Source organism: Cyprinodon variegatus, unplaced genomic scaffold, assembly GCF_000732505.1.
Source record: "Cyprinodon variegatus isolate N-32 unplaced genomic scaffold, C_variegatus-1.0 Scaffold174, whole genome shotgun sequence".
Classification (NCBI taxonomy): Eukaryota; Metazoa; Chordata; class Actinopteri; order Cyprinodontiformes; family Cyprinodontidae; genus Cyprinodon; species Cyprinodon variegatus.
The window spans coordinates 666,380-683,645 of NW_015150627.1; the positions used below are offsets into that span (position 1 = coordinate 666,380).

The following is a 17,266-nucleotide window of genomic DNA, read 5'->3' on the forward strand; positions in this document are numbered from 1 at the left end:
GTTGTTCAGGGCAGTTGCTCTGAAAGCTGTTGTTAAGACTAATACATAAAAAGACATTCCAAAATATATTAAAATAATTTCCATCCGTCATTTTAGATTAAGATAAAATTATTTTGAATTACATTGAACTGAAATCAGTGTTTCAACAAATGTTTAAACAGAAGCAACTTTATCATATCCCATATCTATTTTTTACCATTTTGATCCATGACCTTCCGCAGGAAAACACCCACCATTATCCACGCTACTCACTCACCTTAGCATCCTTGATACTTGATAGTGAAAGTAAAAGTGACAGCATGATTTACTTTCTGATAGTAATTTCTGATTCTGTTAACAATGATCCAACCATTTAGGTGGCACTCATTTAATTTGTGACAGGTCTGTTGATCCAGTTCATAAACTTTAAAGAGCATGATGGTGGTGTCACAATAAATGCATTATAATCCATCTTGATACAGCACAACACTTTGAATTCCTAATTACTAAAGCTTTCCTTTAGTCTAGTTACCTTAGTGGCTCATCAGCTGCACAATCCAGTCCAGCAGCAAATCACAGGAGTCGCCCTGTGGTGGAATAGGATAAGGAAATAACCCAGCCACAACCCTGACAGATTCAAGGTGCACTTAATACATTATTAATGTTCTTAATCATTGAGAATCTAAAACTCCATAGAGTTATTTTTTAATAGATGGATGAGGATTTTTTTTCTTTCTTTTAAATAGTTGTAAATTGTACGTTGTATTAATAGTTACCAATTTGCTGTACTTTTATCATTTCATTAACTTTGCAAAGTTTGCAACCCTTTGCAACCCTTTGCAAAGGGTTAGAAAGCCATTGATAAAACTTTAAGACACCAGCAAACCAACATTAGCGTCATTATCTAGTACCTCAAAATTCTTAGATTACAACAGGTTGTGCTTGGTCAGACCAGCCCAACTTTAGGCTATAAAACTGACAGTTTTAGACCTCTTTTCAGGACAGCACTGATGCTCTTCACTCCAGAAAAGTAGTGCAAACTGATGTCCGATGTCGCAGTACTCCTGTAATGGAGCAGTAGTGCACTGTTATCACATATAAACAAAGATATTGCACAACCTACCATACACCTGAACTGTTCATAAATAATGTTGGTACATTGACTGACCCTGGACTTCCCTCCTCCCTTACATTTTTTCTATTCGACAGTTCTTATCAATTGGAATGCGTCATCTGTCTTGTTGTCGAAAAACGACATTTTAGGATTAGCTTCCATGTTTAAGGATACCCCTGACTGCAGAGGATGCAGATGGTGCTGTGTAATGAGCTAAAAAAATCCTTTAGTATATCTCAAATTAAGCTTAAACTTGGATCAAGATTTTACTTGGTGCTGCTTTAAGAATCAATACAGAGAAACAGAGTAAGCAAATGCAACGAAACTTAACACCCTGTGAAGTATTGAACATATGGTTACTTCTTATCATACGCACTTAAATACACAATTTTCGGATGTATAATAAAGGACTGAATGTGTAACTGTGCACTACCCTTAAGAAAAGAATAGGATCTGTTCTGAGCACTACATAGGGTGTATTCTAGGCAATGTGATGGTACTAGGTTATTGCTAAGACATTTGCATTGTTGTGTTAACTTTGTATTGTTTCTTAGTTCCACACCTCAGCCTTCAGAGATTAATCAGATCCCAGTTCATCTGAAAGTGATATTTTAAATGTTACAGTATCAGATCCCAAAAGCTGAAGCAAAATAGCTATCTTCCTAAAGGGAAATGGCAGATGGCTGCTCACGCTGAGTCTGGTTCTGCTGGAGGTTTCTTCCTCTTAAAAGGGAGTTTTTCCTCTCCACTGTTGCTACAAGCATGCTTAGTGTGAGGGATTGCCTTTGAGTCAATGAGTAGATGCAATCAACTCATTCTTTGTATCAAAATTGGATAAACTTTGAATCAATTTGAATGTATGATCTGGTTAAATTGTAAAGTGCTTTGAGATGGCATGTGCTGTGAATTTGCACACAAAAAAATAAAAAATAAACTGAATTGAATTTTGGAGAAAATACCCCACTCCCAATTTTCTCCTAATTCCCCTTCTAAGGTCCCAACAAATTGAATGACTGTTCCAGAATTGAGGTAGGAGTCATGCACAATCAGCTTTTGTCCATAACTTATTTTTCACTAAATGAGTACATTTATTGTTACATAGAAGCGAATGTCCATTTGAAAATCTATTATAAATTAAGCTACATCGTTATATATTATGCAACTCTGCAATTATGGATACATTTTTTATTTCCTGATGAGAGAACAATCGATCATTACTCTTACAGCTGGCATTATAGTATCCAGAGGACTGTAGTTTATTTAAGTTGTCATAAAAAAAAAAAAAAGAAAGATCAGTCTGCTCTATGTGTGAGATCAAGCTACTTTTGAAATTTGAACAGAAAATGCCTGGAAAGTTCAAAACTGAAGTTCAGCAATATTTTGCTGATATATTTTTTACTTGCTGCAAAAGTATCACTAGTTTTGTTTGATTTGATCTTTTATAAGCAATTACAATAATACCAATGCTCTGGTCTCCAAGACTCCAAAGCAACTGTCTCTGATAATATGAGTAAATATCAAAAAGTGCTTTTATGACTGCATACAAACTTACTCCGCATTTAAATATGTAAAAACTATGCCAGAGACGGTATTTGCTTGGTGAAGCTTTTCCAGAGCAAATCTGCCTTTCTGTTTAGGTTGAAATTAGAAGCATGTGCAAACTCACACATTTAGATCATGCAAATACAATAGCTTTTTGTAGATGCCTCCTGATTTTAGCTTCTTTTCACTTTTTGTCCTTCAATTTAATAGTACTTTGTACTAGTTTATATCATGTTAATTTCATGTTATTATTTAATTTCCACAAATTTTTTTTATTATTGTGTGTAAAAAACACACGCACAATTCTCTTGGTAATGCCCACTTTACTGTGAACTGTAAGAATTAAAGGAGAAGAAAAGGACTTATTTTGTGCTTTATTAGAGATGACATTTATAACAAGAGCTCTGGCCTTCACTAAAGATATGTCACCAAAGCATATAATTTCCAGATTCCAATAAAACATTCCTCTTAACTTTGTGGTTTTGTGTTCAAAAGGTCAAAAAGTCTCTGACAGTTAAAACTGTATTTTTCTGCCTCTGCTGGTTCACAAATGATCAGAATCTGGACTTGCTCAAAACCTGCTCTTTGCTGTTGTTGTGGTCCTTAAGAAAGACACTCTTGTTTTGTGTCATGTCACTGTTACTTTTGACCAAATAGAGCAGTGAAAAGCTTTATGGCTGTCACATGTACTCATTCCAACAGTTTTGTTTCCATAGAAACACTGAGTGCGGGGCAGCAGTGTATTACAGAGTTACATAAGACCTTACCAATAATACGACAGACAATCTGATATGGGATTTCTCATTTGACTGGATTCCTATTTTGGGAATAATGCACAGCAACAGAAGAAAATAACAATATCAACCTTTGTTTTTTTTGGGTTTTTTTTTACCTCACTATTTTGTTTCAAACGTATACTATACCACTTAAGGTTTATATCAGATTGCCTAACATTTGAAAATGTATTTAACATGATGTTTACATACAACAAATATTTAACCATGTCATGGCCTACTTAAAGTGGAGGTGCACAGTTCAATAGTACAGTACTCCTGTGCCTCTTGCTGAGTGTGCCATATGAATGTGGGTGTTACAGAACAGCAGGTCTTAAGCAGCACAACAGAACATACGTGGTGCAACTCTGTCTATAATTACTCCATGCTTGGGCATTTGCTGCTAAATAATGCATGTTAATGAAATATATATTCATTATAGATTTAATTGACTAACATTAATATTTAGAAAAATTGCACAACCACAGTAGTAGTCATCGGAGAGTCTCCTTTGTTTGCTGCTTGGCTTAAACATGGAGTGAACTCAAACAGACAACATGGTTTTACAGTGGAAGTCGTAGCGGTCTTATAGAAAGTCCTGCTGCACCTGCAGGACCAATAGGGCAATATTAAATAAATCTGTTACTGGACCATTATTTTCCTCAGGCAAAGTATGAGTTAATAAATTAATCACTAATAATATACACAGTTTGCTCTAGTTTTGATACTGTAGTCATGTATTTACAGTATTGATGTCAGGGTAGCATTACATCATGGAGTTTTGTGTTCCATAAAGCAGATAACCACTGATAGAAAACCAGCAGTAGGTATTCAAGAATTATAAACTATATGACTTTCAAGTTAAAATCTCCTAAGATTTAGTACACTGCGACCAAGTATGTCATTGGCGACAATGTTTTGGCTGTAGGCTGTTTAACAGGCTCACTTTGGAATAGGATTTCCATTCACGCTTAACTCTCAAACGCTTTGGACCTCAAGTTCACATTAGCTTTGCCTGCTTCATTCACTGCAGCACGCTTGCATGAGCCTAAAGGCAGTGGGACTTAGAAGCAATAGAGCTGAAGTAATACTGTGAATACCCCAAATGCACTTGATGTTCAGTCTCCTGCACATCTGTGATTGTGTGCAGGGTTGTGATCAGTGTCTGGGAATCTGGCAGAATCGCAGATGCTCATAGTTTGGATGATGACACCCTGGCTGTTAGCAGCAGTGTTTTGCTGTAAACAAGTTCCCCTTGGATTTGAGAACCGAATGTATGTATAGAAATTTTAGTATTTGAATAAACCAGGGATTAGAAAAAAATAAAAGATAACACGAATATCACAATGTCAGAAGCAAGCGTTGTGCAGAGGAAGGTAAAAATTATCAAAGAAGCTGTCTCTAAACTGAATATTGTATCCAGGGCTGTTAATAGAAAGTCTTGTGGAAGAAAAAAATGGTTAAACATTTTTTTGAAAATAGTATAGTTAATCCTGTTTCAGAGCATTAAGAACATTTACAGCAGGTTAACAGCCCTTACCTGTGGTGGACTGATGACCTGTCCAGGTTGTACCCTGCCTTTCGCCGATAGACTGCCGGAGATAGGCACCAGCACAACCATGATCCTGATGGATGAAGCAGGAGAAGGATGGATGGATGGATGGTTTACATCTTCTAGAGCATATGCTTTAAGAACAATTAAATGCTCATCAAGTACTTGCCAATATGGGTCCAAAAAGCTTCATTGTATCGTTGACATTTAAATTAACTACTGTGTTAATTTTGATGTAGAAATAATATAATAATCACACAGGATTAAATTGACTTAAGTGTCCAAGTGTGGAAATAGGTATTGCCTTTAAGGTCCTATATCTTGCGTTTTGAAGCCTTTCTGGGTAATCTATAGGCAAATATATGATAAAATAAAGCCTTTAGAATTATGGAAGTAATCATTCATTATGAAATATAGTTTTCTTCCGTGCCTACGTTGTCTTATTTCATCACCTCTGAAGGCAGAACAAAGTCTGAGACATTTCACTTCCAAATAAGAGATTTTCTAACTTAGACATCAGTTCAAAGGGTAGTTAGCTGCTAAAGTAGCTACTTTGTCAACTTAGAGCCGGAAATCATCACACTCTGCCTCACATCATCCCTTGGGAAAGTGGGTTTATTTACAGTGCCCGCCTGTTTTCAGAGGTAAGGGAGGGGCTGTTATTCAGACACTAAAACTCATGAGGATTTATCAAATAGGCACGAATGAAGTGAAATACCGCTTATGGCCTAATTTTCTTTTTATTAAATTCAAAAATCCGTTTTTGTCTGATATTTTTTTGAAATGCACACGATAGTTGCATTCATTTCGAAGCCCAACGAGGGTCCAAATTGCCAACTCCTTTTTCTTTAGTATTCAAATTGATCAAAATCATTTATAGTGGAACATATGAAGATGTGTTAAAATGACAGTGGGTGTAGATGGATGAATGGAAGAATGACTGAATGTGGTGTAAAGCACATACTTCTGATAACAGATAACATGGCTAAAAAGCTGCACTGTCTTTAGAACTACTGTCAATTGGTAAAGTTTGACCAGGCAAAATAAAATAGAACTTATGTCACCAATGTACTAATTACTTTTTCCTTTGTACATACTGTACCCTACATATTACCTTTACACTGTGCACTGGATAATTTATGTCTATTTTTATACTTAGTTTTAAATAAGGGTACTACGTAGAAATCAAAGGAAAGAGAAACAGCCTGCATGTTATGAAACACAAAATCAATATTCTGAAAGCACACCATATTTCTGTCTCATGAACTATTTTTACTTGTGTTTCTGATTTCACTGAGTGCAAGATTATGTTTGAAACTCTTCTTTGGGGGGGGGGGGTCTACCTGTAAGACAATAAACTGTCCTAAATATAGGTGGGTTGTTTTTTTGCCCAACTGTGTGTTATGCCTAGATAATCATGCCAAACTGCAACAAAAAGCTCCCAACTTGCCTTACGGCTCTAATGGTGGTCAGCTGTCTAGCTCTGCTAGCTGCTCCAACACATACGTACAGAGATGCACCATAAATGTGCTCTGCTATCTGGTGACAGCGAACGTTATGGAACTCAGCTTTGTCTCACTGATTGTGACTAAAATATATCTGTGGAAACTTCAAATTGTTCACCAATGTCTCTGTTGTCAATTTATGTACCCTTCACAGTCGCATAAAATGTGGTCTGGAAGTTATTTTTTTGGGGGAGATTTTGACCATATTTCGCTGTGTGACACATCCATCCATCCATTTTCTAACATTTTCTTACTCCCAAGTGGGGTCGCGAGGGATGCTGGTGCCTATCTCCAGCTGTCAATGGGCGAGAGGCAGGGTACTGTACACCCTGGACAGGTCGCCAGTCCATCACAGGGCAACACAGAGACAAACAACCATTCACGCACAAACTCACACCTAAGGAGAATTTAGAGAAGCCAATTAACCTAACAGTCATGTTTATGTTTTTGTTTTGCGGGAGGAAGCCGGAGTACCCGGAGAGAAGCCACGCATGCTCAGGGAGAACATGCAAACTCCATGCAGAAAGACCCCAGTACTACCCACTGCGCCACTGAGCAGCCCCTGGGTGACACGATATACATTAATTTGAAATGAGAAAAGGATGTGACAAGCGCTTGTATGCTGATGTTTACTTAAAAAGATCTTTTGCCTGAACTTGAATGTTTTACTGTATGATTTAACTCGTGTGATAAACATTATACTGTTGTTGGGTTTAGTGAGAGACTGTGCCGATCACCTAAGTTGAAACATTTCACGTTTCCTCTCTTTTTTTCCCCCTTCTCTGTCTATTTTGTGTTCCTCTCAGATGATTAAAGCCGGCCGCCTGTTCAGCTCTTATTATCTTATTATACCTTATTGTCTGAGAGGGCACCCCCTTCTCCCCTTTTGTGCAGTAGCCTTAAGTGTTGTGCACAATTTTTTGGGAAGGCACTCTGGAGTGGCATTAATATAATTCACAATCGAATAAGAACAACCGCATAACCTGTCAACCTTATGTGGAAATTCAAAACTGGTTGATTAATAGATGGAACTGAAAAATAAGAATACTATTCTGGTGTGCAAAAAAAATCTGATATTCACTGAATATTTGGAAATAATAGAAAAGTGTTCAAATCTCAAATACATATAAAAACACCTGGGATACTGTGATGATATTAGAAGGTTAGCCATACAAAGAAGTTATTTTTGCAAACGCAATAGGAATGTCTGAATATATATCTTATTACTACAGATGATAATACATAATAATTTGCTGACATTCTGTAAAACATTGGACTAGTTTTTACAGTTGGATATTTTGATATGTGAATAACAGGGATTTGCTTGCTTAAAGCTGGTTTGTGATGAAGTGTGCAGACATCTACAAAAGAAGCTAGTGAATATCAACGATGAGTAATGACTAACAGGCTTCTGATAAGTTTGCGTGAAAAGATCTTTGTGTTGACAAATTTTAAAGACAGGGTTTTGCTAACTGTATTAATTTCCTTTTTGTAGATGTGAAGGGAGGTTTGAAGCAGGGGTTTAATGGAATAAATGTTTCTTCACAGGGGTAGCATTTATTCCAAATTCATCATGGTGTGATTTAGAGCATACATAAACACTCAGACAAAACTGCAAGCAGCTGTAGAACTGTTTGTTTTTGTTTTAATTTGTTCTGTTAAATGGACATAGCTAAGACTTATTCAAGATTTTTATTTGACCTGGTTGGCCTTTGTGCATCAGCAAATTATAGACACTTAGCATGACTGGATGTTTAAGACTTCTTCATTAGACATGTCCTGTGATAATTTAAATCTTGCAGGCAGCATTCACCATCTTAATCCTTCATCTTTTTTTTTATTCTTTAATGATATAGACTTATACAACTTTTATTGTCATTTTGTATAAACAGAGTGTATACAAAATTAAATTTCACTTTGTACAACAATATACATAATATACAATGTAATGTCTGTTATCTTTGCATAATGGGCCAACCTTGATCTGCCACACTTCTCTTTAAAGGTATTGGGAGTTATACAGCCCATATTCATACATTCTTTTATTTAACTTCTCACATTTGTATATTATATCTCCTACATCCATATACACATGCTTTACTCGTACTATATATACATTTTTTTCTAACATAAATGTGTTTTTTATCTTTTACATACTGCAACACCAGTGAGTGTTACAAATAATCAGTTTTAGTTGACTGTTTATCAACGATGTTTATTTATTCTTCAACAACTCCGCTAGAGATGCATCACAACACTTCAGTAAACACGACAGCCTTATCACTCAGGGTGAAACTCCCATGCCCTCAACACACCCCCCCAAAACAGCATGAACTGAGGCAAATACGAACAATAAACAACATGAGCAACATTCAAAGAGAATAACAAGGAAATAAACAAGCAAACAAACCAAAACAGTGCCCCATAATGCACCTCTTCGTCCAGCCGCTACAATACTTTTGGACTATCTCTTCGATTTCATTTACTTTTCATGAATTCAAGTAAGATTTCATTAATCGAGTTTTGTCCCCATACTTACGTAATACTTAGTTACTTAATAATTTAAATATGAAGCGATCACTGAATATAAATAACAATATAAATGTATTAATGTGAGATAATGTACATGTATAGTGGTGGAAACAGAAAGTGGTTAATTTAAGTTAACTGGTATTGGTTAATATCACAAAGATCACGGTCCCAGTTCAGTGCCACTCAACATGGGAAAGCATTATACAGTAAATCAAGAGTCCTGTAGAGGGCGATGGCAATTTTAAGTAGTATTTTATTATCCCCTGCAACTACGATTGGCAGCTGCTGCCAACAGGGACTGCCAACAGATTTCCTAACTGAATGTTCTTGAGAAAGGAGAAAATAAAGCTTTCATGTCTTGTGACATAATGACACAAAACTGATGTAAAATCCTTTGTGGATTGACTGTACAGATGAGACACGCTAATTTCTTTTTGAGTGTTCAGTGTATATTCTATTTGTTTACAGTCTTGGGTGTTTCTAGACACAGGCTATAACAGGAGGCATAACTGGCCCTTGTGCTGAAGACTAGGAAAGACTAGGGTGTGGGGAAAAAAATCGATTTGGAGAACCTATATGGTGATTTTCGGCAGCCCAATAGAGTTCAGATCTTTCCGTTCCTAATATCGATCTAAAAAAAAAAAATGTTATCTAAAAGAATGAGGGAAAATGAGCTACCTCTGCACGACACCCTGGTAGATAACACCGTTGGGCCCTTTTGCTGTGTGCCACAGCATCATTTCTGTAGTTCAGGCAGTCACAGTAGAAGGCCTTACTCAAACCCCAAACAACATGGATTTTGATGAAGTTAAACAGCATTTGATTTTGTTTTGTTTTTTATCGATTCATTCCAATTAATTAATAGCTGGGTAAAATATTGCAATATATAGGGATATTGCAATATTGGGATAATATTGTACTTTGACCCAAGTATTGTGACACGCTCTATCCATGCCAATACTCACTTCTACTGAAGACAATACACAATACATTACTGATAAATAATATATGATATGCTATTGGACATAATCTACAACCGATTTTTACTTTTTGTAATAGATTTATTAATTAAGTTAGACCTGGAGACTAAGACTTTCTTTATTGTTATTGCACAGAAACCACAAGCTGAAATCTGGGAGGCAAAATCTTGTTCCTTGGCTCTGGGCAATAAATTAATATGTACATAAAAACTGTCTGAATATTTAATATATAAATATATATGTGTTTATTTATTATATGTAAATATTAATGTAGTACAACGTAAATAAATAGAAAGTATAACATGTAGAAGTATAAAATGTAAGTTGTTGATGTTTTGCTTCAGGTTTCTGGTTGCTGCATATGGCACTTTGGTTCTTAATATATCAAACAAATAACTTGTTTGATATACAATTATTCATTGTAGCAGAACATTGCTGTTTTTTGGAACCATCCGTCATTACTTTATAACTTTTGAGATCATGATAAATTCTTGATGTTTTTATTTTAGTTGGCATAACATTGGAAAAAGAGGCACTCAGAGTTTTTTTTTTTATTATCGTCACAAAGTACAGCTTGTAGCATCCCTATTCATAATTCAGGACTCTGCTCACTTCGTTCACATCAGTGGTTGACAGGGCAGTATATATTTGATGTATTTTCTAAGGTTATGATTCACTCAATTCAGCTGGTTAACAACAACAATGGAAGTTGCTTGTTTGTGATATTTACTAGTTAGAAAATATATGTTTTGTAATTTATGGTTTGTTTTGGCAGACAATATGAAAGTAGTCTTATCCTTTTTTGTTTTGTTTTAGTATAATAATAGAGAAGCCTGCACAGTATTCCTTGTGGATTCAGTAAGAGTCTCATCTAAGTTTGAGAACTACTAGATGCCTGTAAAAGTTATTCATGATTTAAGGAATTTTTTAGCCTGGACCATTGTAATCCTTATGCTGTAGCAAGAGATCTGCTAAAAAGGAAAAAGGCAGCTTATATTTTTCCTATTGTTGTTTCCCTTCATTGGCTCCCTGTTAAGTCTAGAATAGAATTAAAACTCCTCCTTACATGTAAAGCTCCTATAATTAAGCTCCATCTTGCATTAGAAATCTGGTTGTTCCGAATGTTCTTAACAGAGAACCTCAATCCCTGAATTAAACCTCCTGGGTTTCTAAAAATAGAATGGGAGAAAAATCTTTTAGTAATAAATCTTCTCTCCTGAGTAGCCAAGTCTTAGTTTTGGTCTGAAATGCAGACACCTGTCTTCTTTTAAGACTAAGCTTAACCTTTTTGATCAAGCCTATAGTGAGAATGGTTGAGATCATCTTTCTCTGTAGATATGGCACTAAAGGCCAAGGTTCCTACTCCTCCCAAATTTTGCATTCTTGCTATTATTTCATGTGTTATGCAATTCTCTTATTTGATTATGGTTTTTTATTACAAATACCATTCACAATTATTAGGAGTGTATTATTTCAACCCAAGTAATGGTAATTTAGAATATCAGTTAAAAATCATTAAAGGCATAGGGGAGGATTTTTTAATAGAACCCCTCTCTCCACTTAAAAAAAAAATGCACATACACAACCCTTTTGTAACCCTCCAGAGAGGGAGTACCTATTATATGTGTGCAAGAGCGTGCACAAACCCATTTCTCCTTATGCACACTCTCTTTATAAGTTGCTGTTTGTATCGCTCATAAAAGCTTACTTTCCAAAAGACAATTTGCATTTTTTTCACTATGTCACACTCACCACCAGTAAGTAAAATGTATTTACAACAAGCAAACGTGTTAAAAAAATATGTCTAAAGCCAATCATCATATCAAATAATGGAATGCAAATAATCGCGATGAGAAAGGTGAGCTACAATGACTGGCTGAAACCTTAGCTCACCACACATATACACCTGAAAGTGTGCATGCGCAGAAAAATATAGCTACAGGCGAGCATGTAGGACGGGCTTACATAAACATATCACCAGAATGACTGACAATTAGGAGGACCACTTATTTAGATGATCCACCTGGAAAACAAACATTCTCCCCTTGAAGAACTAACTTTTAGAGAAAGCAGATATCAAACGTATACATATCTCTCGCTCTATGCGTTATTTACTAAACACAATAACTCCCCTGTTACAGGTAATTCTGTTTAACATTACCTAACTACAACTACAAAAACACAAACTACTTAGAAGAAAGAAGAAAACAACCAAAAAGGGTCAACATAAATCATGAATCACCATATCAATGATCTCTAGCAGCTTAATAATCATATTAATAATGTATAAATTGGCAGTCCATCCAACAGCAGGTATGACATTTTCACAGCTTTGGTGAATTAGGAATTGTGAGGCTCCATTTGCCTGGACCAAAAGCAGATCAGGACAATCAATGATGAGTTGACTCGTCAGGAAGACAAAAAGGAATATTACGTCTTTTTGAGGAGGAATAATAAAAATGGAGGTCCAAAATTTGCCAGCAAACTTGCAACCTCTATCCATGGTTCTTGCTGTGGGTGAGTTAGGTCCAGGAAATTCTGTGAGTCTTGGTAATGACACAGTTTGTTGTGGAAGCGAAGGAATCTAGGTGAGCAAAGAGGAGAGTGGATTAGGTTGACTGGAGCAGTGACTTTAAAGGTGCTTTGGGCTGCCAGCTGGAAAAAAAGCACCAATGGCTTTACCTTGAGGTTTCTAGATGTCTGAACAGCTGAAGGTTTCTGAGGAGCTTAAACCTCAGGAACATTAGTCCCCAAAGGTTAACATTCTGGTACTGGAGAGCTGGGAGCAGGTTCTTAAGTAGTCCACTGCTCAATGGGGAACAGGTGAAACAATCAACCTGCCACTCAGGGGGAAAGTGCTTGAGGAGGACCTCTGGAGAAGAAGCTGAAAACTGCTTAAATGAAGCAGGAAACTCCCAGACCCCAACAGGCTGTTTGTTTTTCTGTTAAAGCTCGGCTTTAGTCTCCGGTCTTCGCCAACTCAAAAAAAAGTGTTCCTCCAGGATTTTGTATTTTGTTTCCCCTATTTGTCAAAGCATCCCCACAGCCTTATTTTGCCAACACCATGTTTCACAATGGGGTTATGTATTTAGGTTTATGTACAGATTCAGTTTTCAACAAAACGTACAATATATCTTCATTCCCCTTCACAATTATGCTTTACTTTGCTTTGGTACCTTACTGTATACAACATCAATGTATGTTCTATGAAAAGCAAGGAGTATAGACAACAAATCAGAACCATAATGGGTACAATAAACTTTATTCTGTGTTTTTCCTGTACGACAAATAAGCAGGCAGCTTTTTTCTGCGCTGCTTTTTTTCAATGAGCTAAGGCTTTTGTGATTAAATATTGAGTAATTCACGTAAAGCACATTCAGCAAATTAATTCATTTTTTTTTTAGCCTGTAGAGTGCTTGCAAACATCACATGCAAAAAAATAAAAATCAATTTGGCTTTATATTCAGCAGCTGGCTTTGTAATGTAGTGAATGTTTCATTGGGGCTGGTGTTTACAGTATTCTTTGTTTTGTAATCTAAAAATAGCAGAAGTCCCAGAAATATTATTGATTTTATGAACCAGTGCCAAGCACATAATTCAATCAGTGCCACATTGTTTAACATTGGAGCCATGAAGTGTTCCAGCTCTGCTGTGTTTGTTTAAAAATAGAAGTTAATATGTAGGATTATAGAAGCTTAAAGTTTCTTGTGTTTCTCTGACAGGGATGACCTGCCAGGCAAGGACATCATACACAGAGGATGAGGTTCTCTGGGGACACCGCTTCTTCCCTGTCATCTCCTTGGAGGAAGGCTTCTTCAAGGTGGACTATTCTCAGTTTCATGCCACGTTCGAGGTCCCCACTCCTCCTTATAGTGTGAAGGAGCAGGAGGAAGCCCTTCTCCTGTCCTCGCCCCTCATGGCACCATCGTTGTGCAACAGCGGGGAGAAGAACAGCTCCCTGGACTGCCTGGAGACTCTGGAGGACAATGACAGCACCACCAAGCTGCCTACCAAGTTGCAGAAGATAACAGGCCGGGATGGTCTACCCAAAAAGCTGCTGAGGATGAGCTCCACCACCTCAGAGATGACTTACAGCTTCGGAGACCTGCCCATGAAGCTTCAGCGAATCAGTTCAGTGCCCGGTGTCTCTGATGATAAACAGGCGGGGAAGGCCTCCAAGATCAGCACAGAGCCCATCAGTAAGTCTGTGGCAGACTTGCCCCCAAAGCTGCAGCGACTGGCTGGGGGAGGGGGAAGGATGGACGGACACTTGCCGCCTAAACTTAGAAAAATGAACTCAGATCGCTTTACATAAAGCATGTGACAAATTTTAGCTCCTGCTATCCTTTTTTTTTTTTTTTGAACCTGAAATCCTTGTACTATTCTGTATTTATTAACAGACAATATTCTTATATTAAAGGAGCTGTAAAATTTGTGCACAAATACCTTATATACAATAGGGGGGATGCAAATGAGCACATTTATCCCTGGATGTAAGTGTTTTTGCTCAAATGAGAGAACTCAGATTTCTTTATTTTTCTTTCTCTTTCTTATAATTTCTTCTTTTTTAGTACGATGTACAATTAGCACAATTTGGCATGTAAGAAGCAGCGCATGTAGAACCTATTTTCAGTTTCTGGCATGACAATTTGTTGATTTCACAGAACAAAACAAAAAAACAAAAAAACAAACCAAAAAAAAACATTTCATTGATGAAATTACAGACAGTGGACAATTGCACAAAGCCATACGATTTACACCACTGGAAACCAACATTACATTGGTTCTATTCTGTAGTGAAGAAAGGCACATATGTTTGTTTTGAGTTACTTGCTTTTGTTGTTTACTGTAAAACCGTGGCAATGTTACGTTGGTTGCATGCTCTTCTTACTGACTTAGCTATAAAAAGGTAATAGACACAGATGTTTAGCCTTAATTATATTACCTTGTTTCCATTTTTCATGTTTGTTCACAGCCGTATTTTTGGTATTTCATATACAGACTATTTTATCATGTGCAGTTTTAAGATTTTATCTGATCAAATACAAAAAGTGCTGCTAGATAATGCGTATTATATTTACAAATGCATTATTAGCAACCTGGGCACAACAATACACAATTTTCATTTAATATTAAAGTAACACTTAAGTTGAAATATTCCATAGCTGTAACTGATAAGCACAAACAATCATAAATCCCTAAAAAAATAAAATAAATAAAAATTCTTCTCTCATCATATACTAAAATGCAACCTTCAGTAAGCCAGTAGTGCTTTCACAAAAGCACCACTGAACTTTCAACTTAGGTGTTACTTATTAGATTTGGTGGCGCTGTAAAAGAAATAGGTACTATATCTTTGTTTTAGGGACCATTTTATTCCTCCTCTGTGATGAAAGCAATAATATTAGAAAAACAACAACCTATAGCCACAGGGTCTACCAAAGCCCCTATGATTGTTCTGTTTACTTGATCTGTGCCATGAAATCTGGTTTTCTCTAAATGCATCAAAGACATTGTATGATAACTGATCTCTTCAGGAATAAAGATCTAATGTAACAATTTAGAATCTTGCTTGGTGGCAGACCAAATCAATGCTTTGCCGGTTGGATGAATAACTTACCGTTAGCTAATTACAAAAGATGATAAGCAGACGTTTACAGGAAGTATTCTCATTTGTAGTTAATATGTTTGCAATCTGGAAAATCAAATACATCTACTTACACAAATCTTAATACTACATCATTTTTTTCCCGTTTTCTGTTCTGGTAAAACTATTAATTACTAAATATTTACTTATAGAAATATGAAAAGGATGGCAGACATAAATCTTCAGACTCTATCTCAGCACTTTGTACTTTAGAACAGCCTTTGTTGCACTTAAAGTGGAAATGCTATTAGCTTGGATGTATAGACCCCTTTTTTCCCTTCTTAATCAGCTTGGGTGGAGAGTCTAATCTAAATTGCTCGGTTGTTGCTCTGCTGTTCTTGCAGTGTATTTTGGGTCAATGTCCTGCTAAAAGCTTTACTTCTACCCAGTTTAAAATACTTTGTAACAGATTTTATTCCATGATTGTTCTGTGTTTGGTTCCATCAATTTTTCCAAAGCAGACCAGCTTTTCTGTCCTTGTGGAAGAAAAACATCCCCACAGTAGAATGGTCTTGCAATAGTCATACAACTAAGCATTTGCTTATATTTGTGGGTGCCCAACATCTTATGTCAAGATTTTTAGCTTGTTCGATTTGATGTTGTGAACAATTGGGTCTATTCATATTCTAAGAAAACACCACTCCTGGTTGAGACCAGATTGTCACTTGATACAATCAGGCTAACTGGAAACAGTAACATTAACTATATCTGGAAAAATCTGTTTTCTTTTTTTTTTCTTGTTCCAGCTTTATTCAAGAAGCCCAAAATTTTATGTTTTTATGAGAGATAACTTTGATTGTGGATTTAAAGAGTGCTCAGTTGTGTTTTCTCTGATGACCTTAATGTGTTTTTAAACTTCTCCAAAATGTTAATCCTGAGCTCCCTGCTGTGTTCATTGGCCTTTGCGAGAGTGTTAATTCGCCAATGTTCTCTGAAGCCTCCACAGGGCAGCTTGATTTATGAGATTGAATTACTATGGTGTCTCAGAGCAGTCAAAAAAATCCAAAACACACAACACAAAAACAAAAGCCACAACAAAAGTTGAAATAAGACCAGGTATACAATATGCAATTATACTGTAGGCACTCGTAGACAAGAGATGGGGGCCCATATCAAAAAGATATTCTGTTTGAATATCATGGAGAAATCTTTGGTGGGGGCTCTAAATTTGTGGTCTTATGTCTCACTGAGGCTGAATCCTGGATGGCAGCTTTTAGCTCCTTGCAACCAAAGATAATGTGCAACGATTATTTTATAGGTGTCCTTCTCTCAATACGACAGCTGCTAAATGAGTTGGCTAGATGTACAGTACATTTGCATCAATAAATGTGTGAAACTTAAAACATGAAAGAAACATAATGTCTGTGATGTATATCTACATCACACCACATTTTACTGGCTTTCGTTTCATGACAATTTTCGGTTTATTTCAACTCTCAGTGTGGGTACTGTGCTGTGGTTTTTTGTGGTCATGTTGTAGCTTATGCCGACTTCTTTTGCCCACTGAAAATTAGAAACAGGTGAACTATATTTACAAATAGGCCACCTCTTCAGAAACGTGTTTGAATATATTATTTTTGATTAAGTACAAATGCACTTTTTTTTTAAATAATTTTACTTTTAACAATTTTCTAAAAACACA

At 36.3% G+C, this 17,266-nt stretch overlaps 1 protein-coding gene across 1 annotated transcript in view; it reads left to right on the plus strand.

The window, feature by feature from the left end:
• kcnj3 (potassium channel, inwardly rectifying subfamily J, member 3) overlaps positions 1-15,896 on the plus strand; it is a 59,967-nt gene extending 44,071 nt beyond the window's left edge. The window contains exon 3 of the mRNA XM_015378523.1: positions 13,700-15,896. Coding sequence (XP_015234009.1) covers positions 13,700-14,292 — 593 coding nt within the window. The 3' untranslated portion in view covers positions 14,293-15,896. The remainder of the gene's footprint in view (positions 1-13,699) is intronic.
• The last annotated feature ends 1,370 nt before the right edge of the window (positions 15,897-17,266 follow it).